At 35.7% G+C, this 15087-nt stretch overlaps 1 protein-coding gene across 1 annotated transcript in view; it reads left to right on the forward strand.

Annotated features, from left to right (window-relative positions):
- Positions 1-7697, forward strand: part of smal (smoke alarm) — a 41319-nt gene extending 33622 nt beyond the window's left edge. Inside the window, exons 9-13 of the mRNA XM_068295239.1 lie at positions 2994-3233; positions 3403-3635; positions 4561-4699; positions 4956-6080; positions 6298-7697. Coding sequence (XP_068151340.1) covers positions 2994-3233; positions 3403-3635; positions 4561-4699; positions 4956-5422 — 1079 coding nt within the window. The 3' untranslated portion in view covers positions 5423-6080; positions 6298-7697. The remainder of the gene's footprint in view (positions 1-2993; positions 3234-3402; positions 3636-4560; positions 4700-4955; positions 6081-6297) is intronic.
- The last annotated feature ends 7390 nt before the right edge of the window (positions 7698-15087 follow it).

The raw sequence follows: 15087 nt of genomic DNA on the forward strand, positions 1-15087 counted from the left end.
TACTTATTTTGGACTTTCTTTAACTAGATAACGATCAAATAGGTAGAACAAGTTTTCTTATTTTATTATAAAATACATTATTTGTTCTATTATATCATGGGTCTCCATTATAAGAGTCGTTAGGGCCATATTTTTTTGGGTTACGAAATCACTTCAAGTACCTTAAAATCGAAAATCATAATAATGCAGAAAAGATGAAGACATTTTAACATAACGCGTACATGATCGTCTTTGTGTCCTGAAGTAGATATGCCGTCAAGATCATTACTAAGCATATTTGGTTATAATAGGTTAGGGATTAACCGCTGAACACACACACACACACACACACAAACGCACCTTATGACGGCAGAAGGATGCCTTCAAAACATAAAGTGAAGAAGTGAATTCCAAAAAGAAGTCCCACATGCTGTGTGTATATGCTTCCATGGTAGCAATTACATGACGGAGCAACAAATGCCACAACGAAGCATTTGTCACGCACAAAGCGATGAGGCAGGCAGTCAGCCAGGGAGGTAACCAGCTGTTTTTTGTGGTTTTTCTTCTTTATTTATTTATTTTTTTTGTATGCCACTCGAAAAAAGTACCAAAGAACTAGGGTAAGGGTAAACAAAAGAAACGCACGTACGTATAGAATTGAAGAACGGTGTATAAGAGGAAGCACATCTTTCAAGTGCTAGTGCTGTGTATGCGTATATTTTTATCAGGCAGTGTCGAGATTTAACCCCAATTTGTGAGATTTGCTCGCGGTGATTGTTGTTGTCGTCGTCGTTATGGAGTTATATTTAAAGGTTTTCTAAAAATACAAAAGCCCCGAAAAAAAAAAAACATAAAAAACAATGCTAGAAAGACCCTGTGGCGACACAACATACACACACACACACACACATACACGCGCACAAAGAGAATTAGTTATAAAAGAAAGAATTGTGAAAAAGAAAGGATATGCGGCATATTTGCCATTACTTCTCATCTAGCATGCTCTCTGTCTCTCCCTGTGTGTGTGTGTGAGTGCCTGATAAATGTGGCACGAAATATTTTAATTATTTTAAACGTTTTATGAGAACCACAGAGAAACACAGGGCTAAGTGAATGAAGGGAAAGATGGTAGATATGCCTTTTATAAGCAGGAAAAACACAACAACAACAACAACAGCAACGACGACAACAACGAAGGACAATGGCAATGCCAAAACAAAAGGCAAAAAGGAGAAGAGAGCCCAACAAGCACGGAAAACTTCTTAGCACTGCCAGGGCGACATAACTCAAAACAGCTTCTGTCTCTCCTTATGCTCCTTCTACTTAATATCCAGCAACAGAAGCAACCAACGAAACCAACCGACCAACTGAGAGACCCACCGACCAACCAACAACTTCACACAGTAATTACGCCATTTACTGTCTGAGTGAGGGGCGCAAAAACAGAAAAAGGAATGGAAAGAAACGGGGTCACCCACTCAAGGAAGACTGCTGCTTTCCTTCTTGCTTTTCGGCTAGCCAGAAGCATTTTACTCTCTTCGCATTCTGTTGTGTTATGCCCTCAAGATGTTAGCGAGATAAATGACAACACTTTACATCGAGGCACAGAAAAAACAACCTAAGCTGAAGGTATTTAGAGATCAAAGTGAACGCTTGATGAGCATAACGAATGAACAGGTGGTGTTCGTTGGCCTCTGGGATATGGAATGACCCAGGAATCTAAGCTAATAAGTACCATAAGCCTAGGATATACACAGAAAGGTAGCCAAGGGAAATTGATGATTAAACCCAGGTCCATAGCTTCATCCAAAAAGAGGGTTGATATAGCAAAGAAAGAGAGAGACAGAGAGAGAGATAAAAATTGTTGCGTTTGGTTTTGATATGATGAAACGGAAATGATTGAATAGAGGAAGTATGCCATAATGGATACATTAGTAGACCTAACAAAAAAAAAACTCGTCAGAATTTTGATAATTAAAATTTATGCAAGGTATTAACTGAATGAACGTAATTATGCTGTCAAGCAGAACGAGCAAAATTTCCCAAGTTAATTCAAAATCTTTGTTCCAAGTCAGGGAGGCGTAAATGAAAGAAATAAATGTCGGAATAAAATGATATGAGAGCTATTATAACCCAAGATAACCCATGATATATGAGAGCTTCGTTGTTAGTAACTAAATGTAGTAACTTGGTAACGCTAACGAACTCAAAAAAAACTTTGTTGAAAATTGAAATTAAGACCTGTTTTCATTCGAAACTATGTACTTCTCGGGGGGTTCCGAAGGATTACATTTAGTTTTATTTGAAATACGAACTAACCTAAGAGGTTTTTGGTGTTTCCTTTACTTTTAGAAAGTAAATCGAGATAAATTCCAATATCTGGGCTAAAATTTCAAAGCCTTTGGAAAGCTAAGCTAGAATCGTTTTCTTTTTTTTTTTTTTTTTTGACTGTGCGATGGAAGCTCGATTTTAAGGCATAAATTAATAGAAACTGACTCGAACGTTTTAAAAATAAGAAAAGGTCTAAAAGATTTATGATATATCTGATCTGGAAATCACAAACAGGGTAAGCAAATGCTCAACGCTTTCCATTCGCCACCTACGAATTCATTAAAAGAAAAAAAAAGAAAACATGCATATTCAAGAAAAAGGCCACGCCCCCTTGATCAAATCAAACATCTGTATAAATTTAGTAATGCCTAGAAGTTGGACAGGAAATGAACACGTTTGGAGGTCAGAGGCAGTGTGGAAAATACGAAAGAAACTAAAAGAAAAGCATAGCGAAAGCAAAAACAATTTAAAGTGGAACGAAAGGTGTAAAAAAGAAACCCGTAGAAGGAAAATGAAAGAAAGAAGGGAAAGGGCGTGGAAAAAAATGAAGAAGAAAACTAATCATTGAAACACAGCTGGGCACAAGCGGCAATTTTTGAAGATGGAAATGAAATGAACTCCAACCTCTGTCCCTCTGTCGCTGTCATCTTACTCACTTTCTATCTCTTTTTTATTTTTTGCAGTGCCTGCCATGGGAAATTTCACAGACGAACAGGAGCAAAGGAGTAATTCACCCAGCCAGGCATTGGATACACGCGAATATCCTTTGCAGAGCAACGACTATCAGCACAATCATAATAACAAAAACAAATTGAATGGTCCTGGCCAAGGTGGAGGTGGTCCTGGTGGCGCCAATGGAGCGCCATCATCCGGTGGTAGCGATTCTCACAATAACAACAACAACTACAACAATGGACCACAATGTGAGTGGTTGATAAATTCAATTAAACAGCAACAGAACAATTTTTTTCCTCCTCGTTTTCCTACCTACTAATTATTTAGTTGAACAATATTTACTTTTAATTTCGTGTTCAATCGATGTTAATTTAAATTTTCCTGGCCCGTTCTTTCTTCCATTTTCTCTGTGTATAGTAATTGCGCCACGCCCCATTGATCAGGAGCCAAACAATGCGAATTTCATTGGTGTTGTTATTGTTGTTCTAACAACGATAATTATCCTTTTGGTGGCCATCATTCTGTTTATTGTATCGCGCACGAAACGGGCCCGCGGCAGCAATGTCCTGGATGCATTCCAATACAGCTTCAATCCCAATACATTGGGCGGCAATGTGGATAAGCATCGTCCGAATGGCAATAGCATTAAGGTGAGTGTAAAATAGTTAAGAATCAAAGTGCTCTAAGATGCCCCCCATTTCGGGGTGTTGGGGATGAGGTCAGTGGTGCACCATTTGTTAGATATGTATGTGCGTTTAAGAGTCGAGAGCATGGAATTCGTGCCTCTAAAAGAATTCCCCACATAATTGTTCAATGTAGCGTGGAGTTTCCACATTGCTACGTCCTACGTGTCCTGGACACACACACACACACTCATACACTTGGTTTGGGTGCGGGAAGCATTTATTTAATAGAAGTTTTCAACAGCTTGCTTTTCTCCTTTGCCTCCCCTACCGTTCTGCCCTTCTGCTAAGTGCCTTTTTTTCTCATTTTTGTTGAAGGTGCCGGAAGGCAGAAGGCAAGAAACTTTAAAGTTCTCGAAATGAAGGTGAAGATTGAAAGGCGATTTGTAAGGAAATTGGATTAAGAAAGTTTCTCTTAAACTGGACGTGTGGAAGAAGACTTTTGTCTAAGAAAATTGGAGATTACGCGAATCGAGTGTAAAGCAACATCAAAATAAAATGCTAGAAAAACTTTAAAACTTCGAATCAGTCGAACTTTAAGAAGATTTTTCTTTATAGCAAAAAAAACTTACTAGACTGTCTACATATAAGTTGAACTAGCTAAAAGTGTTAAAGTTCTGTTGATATTTATGAGTTTATCGCATTAATGTTAGCCTTTACAATTCCAAAACAGAATCTGAATTAATAAAATTTTGTTGATGCAATGTTTTTGAATGTAAGAACTCACCTGAAAAAGATTTTTTTTTCGAAAGGGACATCTAAAAAGCTCTCAGACTTAAATTTATTATATATCCAACAGCTTATTACATAATATCGCCTTTATATGGTTTATTAAAGTAGATTTTTCTCATATTCATTCCATTACTTTGCTCTCTCTCTCTACCATTTGCAGGCCAGCGTTGATGACAATGATTCCATTGGCAAGAACAGTCTCTACCACGAGCCCTTTAATGTGAATATGTATACAAGCGGCGTGAATGGTTACGCAGCGGTTAATGATTTACAATGTAATATGACGCCAGACTATACAGGTGTGTATATCTTACCTTGGCTTACCTTACCGACCTTTGGCCCGCCGTAAATCCTCCCTCGCCATTTCCGCCTTTTTCCGCATGCTTTTTTCTTTCTGTTTCGGAGTCATAAAATATGGCGTCGCCTGCCATCTAATGCAAATAAATTTTTGTGGCCATTTCTTCTGACTAAGCAAACTTTGTTTCTCTTCCTCTCTCTCTCTTTCTCGCACGCTCCTGTGTCTCTGTTTGTGTGTTCTCCCTCGTGACCGCACAGATGTGCCCGAAGGTGGCTATGCGGTGCCCCATATGCAGGACTACATGCCGTCAACGAAAATGGCAAATGCCTCCGGCGTCGGCGGCGGCGGCGGTTATGTGAATGTGCGTCGCACACCACCGCCACCGCTGAGCAGCATATTCCCCAGGCCGCCGACAGTGCCGCCGCCGCCCATGGAGAAATATTATGCCACCACGGCCATATTTAAGCCCATCAAGGGAGCCGGCTCATCGGTGAGTGGTGGCAGCAATACGAATACGGTTAGCAGCGGCGGCGGCAAGAGCAATCACAGCCAGGAGCACAATGGCATCTATGATGATGGCATGGGCACAATGAATTCCCAATCCACCGCCCCCATGATCAATCCGTATAGCAGCAATGGTGGTGGCAATAGTGCTGCTGCGGCTGCCGCTGAATTCCAACGCGCCCGAACCTACAATTTCCGCAGTTATCCTGATAATCTCTAGTTCGAAGCTTCACTCAAGTTGGCAACGGCGGGGGCTATGGGCGGAACAGCTGATCCAGCTACCAGTAAGCGTTCCACCACCAGCAGCACCCTCACCAACAATACAACCTCCTCCATGGTCGCCAACTCCTCATCTAGCACCACCATGCCCAAGAAGCCGCAACATTTGAGTCTCGCCAATAACAGCAGCAGCAATACTTTGGCATCTGGCAAACCAAAATACAGTCTTACACTGCACAATAATAAATATGCTGCTAACAAGAATGCAACAGCAACGGCAACCACAACTCGAGACAATCATCAGCAGAGGCAACATCTCAAGGCACTGCGACTAACCAACAGAGATGTAGCCATGGGCACTGCAGAATCGGCCAACTCAGACTATAAGCGGCCCACTTTAACGACAGGTCCCTCGCCCACAGATGAGGTGGGCATACATCTAAATCGAAATACCAGCACAATGGGCCAAGTCAGCAAGTCCTCGGCCATTGCTAATGGTGAAGCTTCAACTAATATCAGAGGAATATCGGGAAATCTAACAAAACTAAATGGAAATGGTTTGGCAAACGGAATGACGACGACGAATAATAGTGTTATTAGTACACAAAACAACAGGCTGTGGTATCATTGATGAAAACCCCATATTGAATGGATTTGAGGTAAGTTAAAATAAACAAAAAAAATTATATAAGATTAGAAAAAACTCAAGAAAAGAATCAAAAGCTTCGAATTTTCGATAACATATGATTCAATATCCGTTTATATTAAGTCAATATGAATTTTTATAATTTACTAATTAGGTTAGTTAAGGTTAACTCTTTTAAACCATAAACTACATCGACATTTTTCAATTTCTTTTCTGTTTTTCATTCACAGCGCTGAAACTCTACACGGACATACAAAAATAAATTTATCAAAGCAAAAGTTAAGTACAGAAACTTTACTCATTTCCTCTACAGAGGAATAGAGTGACTTTGCTTTAACCGATTAAGCCCACTGAACAGAAAGTAAACCCCAAAAAATGGACGCCTACAAAACGCTAAACAGGTAGAGCCGATAAAATATGCCAACGAAATACGAAAAACACAAATACAATTAACGAGACACCCTGTAAATAGTCTATCACACAATGAAAATGTAGTGAAAAGAATGCATATAAAAATTAATGAATTACGATAGACAAAGCGAGCTGAATTTAAAGATAAATTGAATAAAATGAGCACTAGAAAAGGAAAAGATAAAAATAAAAACTATTGACAGAAAAACAGAAAACAAAAAGCAAAATGGAAAAATAAAACGAATTTAAGGTCTAGCATTTAGCCACACAATTTGTTTATAAAACGAAGCAAGAAATATTAAAAAGAAAACAAAGGAAACATAAAATAATATAAAATTTAAATATTTATAATAGTAATATTTAGATTATAATAAAGTTCAACTGATTTTTAGTACCTTTTCGAAACCAACTGCAAAACTAACTGTAAATGCCTATAAAAACTATCAACTATCACTCATACCCCTGACTCCACCCCCTCCCATATACACACCATACACACACACCTCTGTAAATTTCTGTGTATAGACTTTTTTTGTATAACTATCCCTGAGAAAGATCTATATATGAGTTTGTCCTATGAGCAGATGGAAATGTCGCGTCAAAAAATATTCGAATCAAGCAGGGGGAGAGTTATAGATGATGATGAATGACGAAGGAAAAGGATAATGATGATGATGATGATAAAAATTGTAACGGAATTTAACGGACCAAGAGAGCGTGCAGAGCGTCATCGCCTAAAACCAAGTAAAATGAAGTTTTCATCAATGATTTGTGATTAAATATTCAACTACTTATAAAAAAAAAAAAAAAAAAAACACAACAAAAAAAGAAAATAATAATAATGAAATTTAAAAAAAAATATATTCAGTTCATAAAGCTAATTTTAATTTATCGAAATGTCGTGTACTACCCGAAGAAAAATGACTCTGACTATAAAACCAAGCACTATGAATATTTAAAACAAATTATATATAAATATATACATATATATAAATGTATAACTGAATAATCATGTATATGTTCCTTTTTAGTTTAATGCGCATAAGTATCACAAAAAAAAAAAACAAAGTACTAACAGTTAAAGAGAAAAATAAAAGTAGTAGCTTCTTAGTAGTTAAAACAAACAACAACAAAAATACAAAAAAATTCGTGAATACAGCATTTTACAAATAGGCGTGTTGAATAGCATTTAATAAAAAAAGAAAAAAAAACACTCAAACACTACACATACACACGCTCAGAACAAACACACACTTGAAAGACACACAGCAACAAGAAAATAAAAGTAGTTAAAATAGTAGTTAAAATCCATACAAAACACACACAGAAAGTATTGAAAATGTTTGTGCAACATTTTTTTCGCAGAAAATTTTAAAAAGCAACATAAAAAAAAAAAAGGAAACTCAATGTAATAGTTAAACCCCAAATACAATTAAGCCACAATTAAAAGAAGAAGAAAAAAAATAAAACTAATAAAAAAAAAAAACATTAAGAAATTTTAAAAAATATTACTTAAAATTAGGCTCTGTAATATTTCCCATCAACTTTTCAAATGCACAATCGAAAGCCAAACACTTTCGAGTTGAATTTCCAAAATTTCCTTTGCACAAAACGTTTGCCAACACTCAAACAATCAATCAATGAACTCACCTACACTATTACACTGTGCAGGCCACACTTTCCGCCACTAAACAACACTGAATCACGAACCTACCTACAAGACTTGTATAAATTATAATGAACAAAAGAAAAAGAAAAAAAAGGAAAACGAAAAAAAAAAAAACTAACAAAAAATGAATGGAAAAGCTAAATTAAATAATTAGTGTCTAAGTTTAAATTACATTTTGTATAAATTGATAAGACAAATACACTGTAAAAAATTATCTACTAATAATTGTTTACCCTATCCCCAAACCGAAATCCCACTATTGTTTCATTTAAATTAAATGTAAATTATGGCAAAGTTATACAGGAAAAATTGTTCGCTTGTCATTTGATTTGTCCCTTAGACTAGTTTAATTTGTAACTAAATTAATTTAAATGCATTTATTATTATATCTCTGTGTACATTTTCGAAAGCAACAAAACATATATATCTATATATATACGTATACATATATAGCATTAAATTATTTAACAGCATACACAATTCGTTTAATTTCTTTATCATTAATAATTAAACTGGAAATTTTTGGCATACAATCGAATTGCGGCTGCTGAGATTTTTTATTCAGTATTTTGCTTTTTTGACATTTTATTGCATTTGTTTTTGGTTGTTTTTTTGGGTAGTGAAAAAAAAAGCGGCCTAGATATTGTTTAAACATGGGCGTCATATATTATAAATAATGCTAACAGAATTAACAACAAATATTAATTGAAATATTTAAAAATAATTAAGCGCAAAAACACGAACAGCAAGCAAAATCAATGGAAATCGCATAAAACACTCCCGAACCAAAAAAAAAAAACCAAACACACACACTGAAACACACGAAAACAAATGACAATTGAAAACTGGGTAATAAATCATGATAGAAAAATAAAATAAAAATGAAAATGAACAAACAAAAAAATCGATAGAAAAGCGTGAAAAAATTAATAAAAAAAAAAAAAAAAAATTATACAACTGAAAAAAAAGAAATTCAATAATTTGGTTCGTTTTAATTGGAATGAAGTGAAAGTTTCTCTGGAGGGGGTGAAGCGATAGAATAGATCATTAATTGGCTGAATTTTTCACAATTTTCCACAGCTTTCAAACAATTTATAAAGTTTTAAGATGAATTTAGTAAATTTTATTAATAATTGAGCAAGTCCCAAGACAAATGAGTAAGATGAGTTCTTTCTAATACAAAAAGTCTTTCATTAAATGACATCCATTATCTTTTTTAGACTTTCTTAACTAGTTACCTTAACTTATCTAATCCTTACAAAGACTAATGGCTGATATCAAAGGAAAAGACTATCGCCATAAATGGCGAAGTAGAAAAGCAGTTAATTACAAAGGTCGATGATACTTCGCAATAGTTCTCAACTAGTTTTAACGTCAAAGTAGTTTACAATTTTCCAGCCTTAAGCGAACTCGGCTGTATTTAATCGCATCGTCTTCAATTAAATATTAATCCAAAAGACTAAATGATTGAAACACCAGTTTAACCTTTGGTACTAAATAGTATTTTGAAGACATCTTAAAATTTATTTTACAGAATTTTTATTTCTACGCTCTTTAAAAATAACAGTTAATTTGTATTTTTTAGATCAGTTATTAAAGTAAACTTTAGCAATGACCCAGTTATAAACATTTCCTCTACTCTCTGCTTAATGCATATTTCATTTTAAGTAACTTCTACTTCAAAGCAATTGAGAACTCTAAAATTGAAACAACATTGCCAAGGTCTGGGAAGAAAGGGAGTGAAAAGTAAAATGACTTGAGGAACTTCATAAACAGAAATGCATTGCCGCCTCTCGCCAATGGCTTAAGGCCAAAGATAAACAACAACTCAAAGTCTGTATAAACAATCATCCCAACTACAGTTTAGAGAAACAGAGAGAGAGAGAGAGAGAGAGAGATCTTTCGAATATAACAAGAACCATGCATATCAAAAAACTGCCTTTTACATGTTCCTTTGGGACCTGCGATACAGCATACAGGGAACAAGGAAGTTAAACATAAGCGCAATGTTTATATAGTACAGAAGGCCATAAGGTTAAAGCTAGAGGCAATGGGATTAATCAGAGAGCACTTACACACTATATACGCCTGTGGTACATAATACTCCAACCTTCCCTTTCCCCCCTAAAATCAATGGATCATTGACCGCATTGGCATTGTTCATTTGACATCTGCTTTAATTCCAGTGCGAAGAATAACTCGATTACCATTGCCAGTGGACCGCAAATCAATCCACCGATAAATGGATGAATGAATGAATGTGGAGCATTCGCTTTGGCCACATGTCAGGGAAACGTTTAAATCAAATATAATAAAATAAAATAATAATAACATTTTCCGAAAAGGCATTTTGCCCGCCGACTGCCGCTTAATTGACACTTTCGATTGTACGGCAGCTGACTGGCTCACTTGTCTGACTGACAATCTGTCCATCCACCTGTCAAACATTTGCTGAAAAATTAGTAAAAAGGGGGCCACAGCAAATGCTTGTCGATCTCTTTGTTATTTGCGTGAAAAGTTCTCTCTCGTCAATTCGTCACATTGTCTGTCATTTTCGATGTTCAGCGATTTTACTTCACGTTTTTGTTTATTTTCATTGCACTTTTCCATGGCTTTTCCCTTGTTGTTTGTCCATTTTACAGCCTTTCAATTTGTAGCACCCGCTGAATGACTTTATTTATCGCATTATGTGGGACTTGTGCCAAAAAAAAAAAAAAGAGGAGAATAAAAGCGAGAACGAAAAGTGAAATTGAAAAGGGTTGACCCTAAGGGACGGGGTGCTATACTCTGCTCTGGACAGTTGACAACTTGATGTGAGGCATCTCACAATGTGTCTAACGGTAGGCGTAAAAGCGTAATAAAAATGCGTGAAGTAATTATAGATAATAATGGCTGACACTTTTTTTTTTTGCCGATATTTAAGGGTTTAGACATAAATTGAGTATTGAGCGAATCGAACGACCTTAATTGGTGGGCTGGAATGAAAAATTTGTCGTGCAAAATTGATTATCAAAAGGGCTAAAGAACATCTGTTAATTGAAATTTATCACATTGTGTGTGATAACTTTCTTTCTTTCTTTGTTGAGACTAAATTTAAGTAACGTTTAATCAAATTCACACAATACAATTTTTATATCTGATTAATTTTTATACACTAATGAAGAGAAGATGGAAAATATTTCGTACTATTTTTCCTTCCTAACATCCTAACACTACTTTTGACATGTAAAATATTATGTTTTGCTTTGTCATTCGTTTATCCTTTACTAAAATCCTTGTCCTTTCAAAATGGAGGGGAAAAAATATAATATCAGCTGTTGTTTATATGCCTCTTACCATTATCATAGGCTATCTCATCGTGGTAAGTATCCATTCCAAGTATTAACTAGATACTCCCCTACTAAGCCGTCTGGACAAATACTTTAATACCCATCATTCGCCTCGCGAAATCCGTCTACATAAAAATGCAGAAATATGTTTTCCTTCCACTTTTTTATATGCCGACAAAACAACTGCGCAAATAAGTAACAAAAAAATATATATAAGCAACATAATCCTAATTACAATTGCAAGTTATAAATAAACATGGACAAGACGAACGAGAAGAGCGAGAGACTATATCATTGTAATAATGAAAATCCCCAAACAACCCATAAAAGGGATAAACCAAACGGAAAGCAAAGGAAATGGAATGAAATGAATGAATGAAATTTTCGGCAAGCTGCAAAAATTGTTAGAGTGTAGCAGATTTTTAGAGTTGGCAAGCGAATAACTCTGACAGACTGACTGACGACAGACGGACGAAATGGTAGACAGTCAACGACAACATGTGTGAGACCTGTGTGGATAGTGGAGGGTATAAATGGGGTATATTGGTTAGCCTAGTTCATAAAGAAGGAGAAAAAGTTATTTAATTTATTTTCAGATCTTATTACTTACTTTTGAAGGCATTTTTCAACTTAGAGAGAAGCATTTGACTGGATAGAAAATCTTGAATTCAATTGATTTGAGCTATGCAGTAAAACTGGTCGTTCCCTTCGGGAATTAAAAAGGATAATTTCGAAAAGGACAAACCACTCAATGGGCAATACAAATTTTCACTTTCAATTTCAACCATGGCCTTTTGAAGTTCCTTTCTCGTGTTTTAAATTTTTATAACTGATTTAAAGGACATCATGTTGTCGTATCATTTCCTCTATTTTGTGTTCAGTTTTGGTTATCTGAATGAATGTTTCAACTAGGGGTTAGCTTGGCGGTGCAAAAAATTTGTGCAAATGTTTTGTTTGTTTTTCCGCTTGCGAGTTTTAATAAAGCAAATCGCTTAAATAGCTCAGTGTTATAGGAATTCCATGTTCGCTTGCATTTCATAATTACAACGAATGTCAGGGAGACAAAAATGAAAATGTAAAAGGACTCAAAGATCCTTGCAACCCTGCTAAAAATCCCCGAATGAAATCAGATTCAGCCCATTTTACCGACAAGCCAAAAACCCTTTTTGACTTTTGTAAGGGATCAACTGAAAATACAATGGACAAATGTGAACAATGGTTGAATGAATGAATGAATGAATGAGTGAATGTATGTATGGTCTACCTGGTTAAGGTTTGATGCATCAAAAGGGTGCGGCATGGGGTGGAGCAGAGGGGCAGGAGAAATGCATTTGAAGTTGGGATGCGTTTGCTTTTATCAAGCGTTAAATTGCAGCAATTTGACAGTTTATCGTTTCTATTTGCATACGAGAGGTGGCTGCTCCCCTTTCTAGATTTTTTTTTGCGATTCAATTTTTGTTTTTGTTCCCAATTTTGGTAAACGCCCAAAAACAAAAGTAAAATGTCAAGCTGTTCGTCTGACTGTTGGTCAGTTGGTCTGTCTGTCCAGTGCCAACTAATGCAATTCATGTGTTGACTCTTCCATCATCTCTTTCTCCCAGTTGTTTGTGTTTACCTATGTCCTGGCAAACGTCCTGTCTGTCAATTTGCATGTTACCTAGCATTTGTATTGGCATTGAATAGCAGCACTCTCTTTCTCTCGTTCTAGTTCTTGTTCGCTCTTTCCCTTGCTCACACTGTCTTGATGTTCTTTAACACATTCTGTTATCAGCATCCTGTCGCATGTCCTTGCTGAACTTCCTTTTGTCTATGTCTGTGTATTTGGTTTGGTTTATTTGTTTATCTAACTATCAAAGTGCCTGCGTGCTGCTTGCATAACTTGAGAATCGAGTGTGTTAATTGCTGGTCCTTTGTGTGTAGCAGTGTGTACGTGTGTGTGTAAGCACTATCCTTAGGTCCTTTTGAGCAGTGTTAATATTTTCATTTGCAGTTTTTGGTTTACTAATCTATTATTTAGTCTCACAAACTTACTTACTTCTCTGCTAAATGTGCAAAAATTTTAAATTTGTTTGCCAGATAAATTTGCATACAGTTTGTTTTTACTTAACAGATTAGAAGAAGACTTCGATGCTTTACTTGAATGAATTTATACAATTAACTTGTTACAAATTGTACAAACTCCAATAAAAATCAAAATAACTAAATTTTTCTCTTCTCTATCTATAATCTGACACAATTTTAAATACATAAAAGTTAAGGCATAAAATCAATTACAACTTTCTTTGACATTATTTTTTAATAGAATGCCATTTTGTCTAACCAGTTAAAAAAATGATATGTAAGATTTTTATTATGTGAGATAGGCAACTCGTATGGCAGGACCCATATAGGGAGGCGGAAATTTCCACATCTATGTAGTTTGGTAAATGTTGACACAGGCTTCAGTGGAAATTGGAAGTGCAGGAAGTATTTAAGTAAAATTAAAACATCTTATAAGCCATAATTTGTATCCTTCACTGAGAATCGTTTGAAGAAGATCAAATAAGTTTTTAAATATAATAAATGGAATGGCAATCTATAAAGTTCGAGGTAAATTTAGTCTAGACTTTAGTTTGCTTCTAAACAAAATTAAGCTTACGAGTTTAAATTATCGCTAAAAAAAATAGTTTTTACTTTTTGTTTAATTTTTCCTTAATGCCTTAAAGGAATTGTCCGTTTTTTCATTAATTTGTAATTAGAGTTAAAATTGTAATACAATTACTGCATTGTCATCTCTTTCTTAAGTTTCTGTCTACCTGAAGACTGTCTAAGAAAAATTCGCCTCGGGACTAATTTGTATATGTACATTTTTGATTTGACTGTGCGTGACTTTTTCTTCGAAAATTGTCGCCAATTGCACAAAAAATTATGCCAATCACAATCATTAGTCTTTGCCAAAAATAAAGAAGAGAATTTGTGGAAGGGATTGAAAGGGAAATGCAAAGAAAAGAATAGTCATTAGGCCATTGGGCTATAAATAATTAAAAAGCCATGGTTCTTAGGCCAAGCACGAATCCCATTGAGACTCTCTACGGGAATGACTAAAATTTTTTTCGTTTCTGCTTTTTTGTTTGTTGTTGTTGCTTGGGAAAATGCGCTAATCATGCGCTTAACCCACGAATTTATCACACAACACACACAAATTTCAATTACTTAGCCAGGGGCACCATACTGGGAATTCTCTCATGAAAAGAAATCCTAAAAAATGATGGCGAATAGTGCGTGCTCAAAAACCGATCAGGGTGATTAATGAAAGAGTTTTCTCTCGCCCCTCTTAAAAAACGAAAATAGGCAAAAGTGAAGAGAGAAGTGGAAAACTTGCTTTTTGGCACATATCGGCTCACTTTTCTACGTATGAGAAATAAACAAGTGCCTAGTGAAAGAAAGGCCATTGGTCATGTCAGCTTAAGGCAAAAGATTTCGGAAATGAGTTTTTCTATATATATTTTTTTAAGCAGGGGGTTGTATGGAGTGGAGGAGTTAATCGCTTGGCCTGTCCCCGTGTAGCAGTGAGGCGTGTCGTGGTTGTCCTTGAGGGTCGTCTCACTTACAGGATTAGCATTGCGGATGTG

Source organism: Drosophila tropicalis, unplaced genomic scaffold (assembly GCF_018151085.1).
Source record: "Drosophila tropicalis isolate 14030-0801.00 unplaced genomic scaffold, ASM1815108v1 contig_845, whole genome shotgun sequence".
NCBI classification, from domain to species: Eukaryota; Metazoa; Arthropoda; class Insecta; order Diptera; family Drosophilidae; genus Drosophila; species Drosophila tropicalis.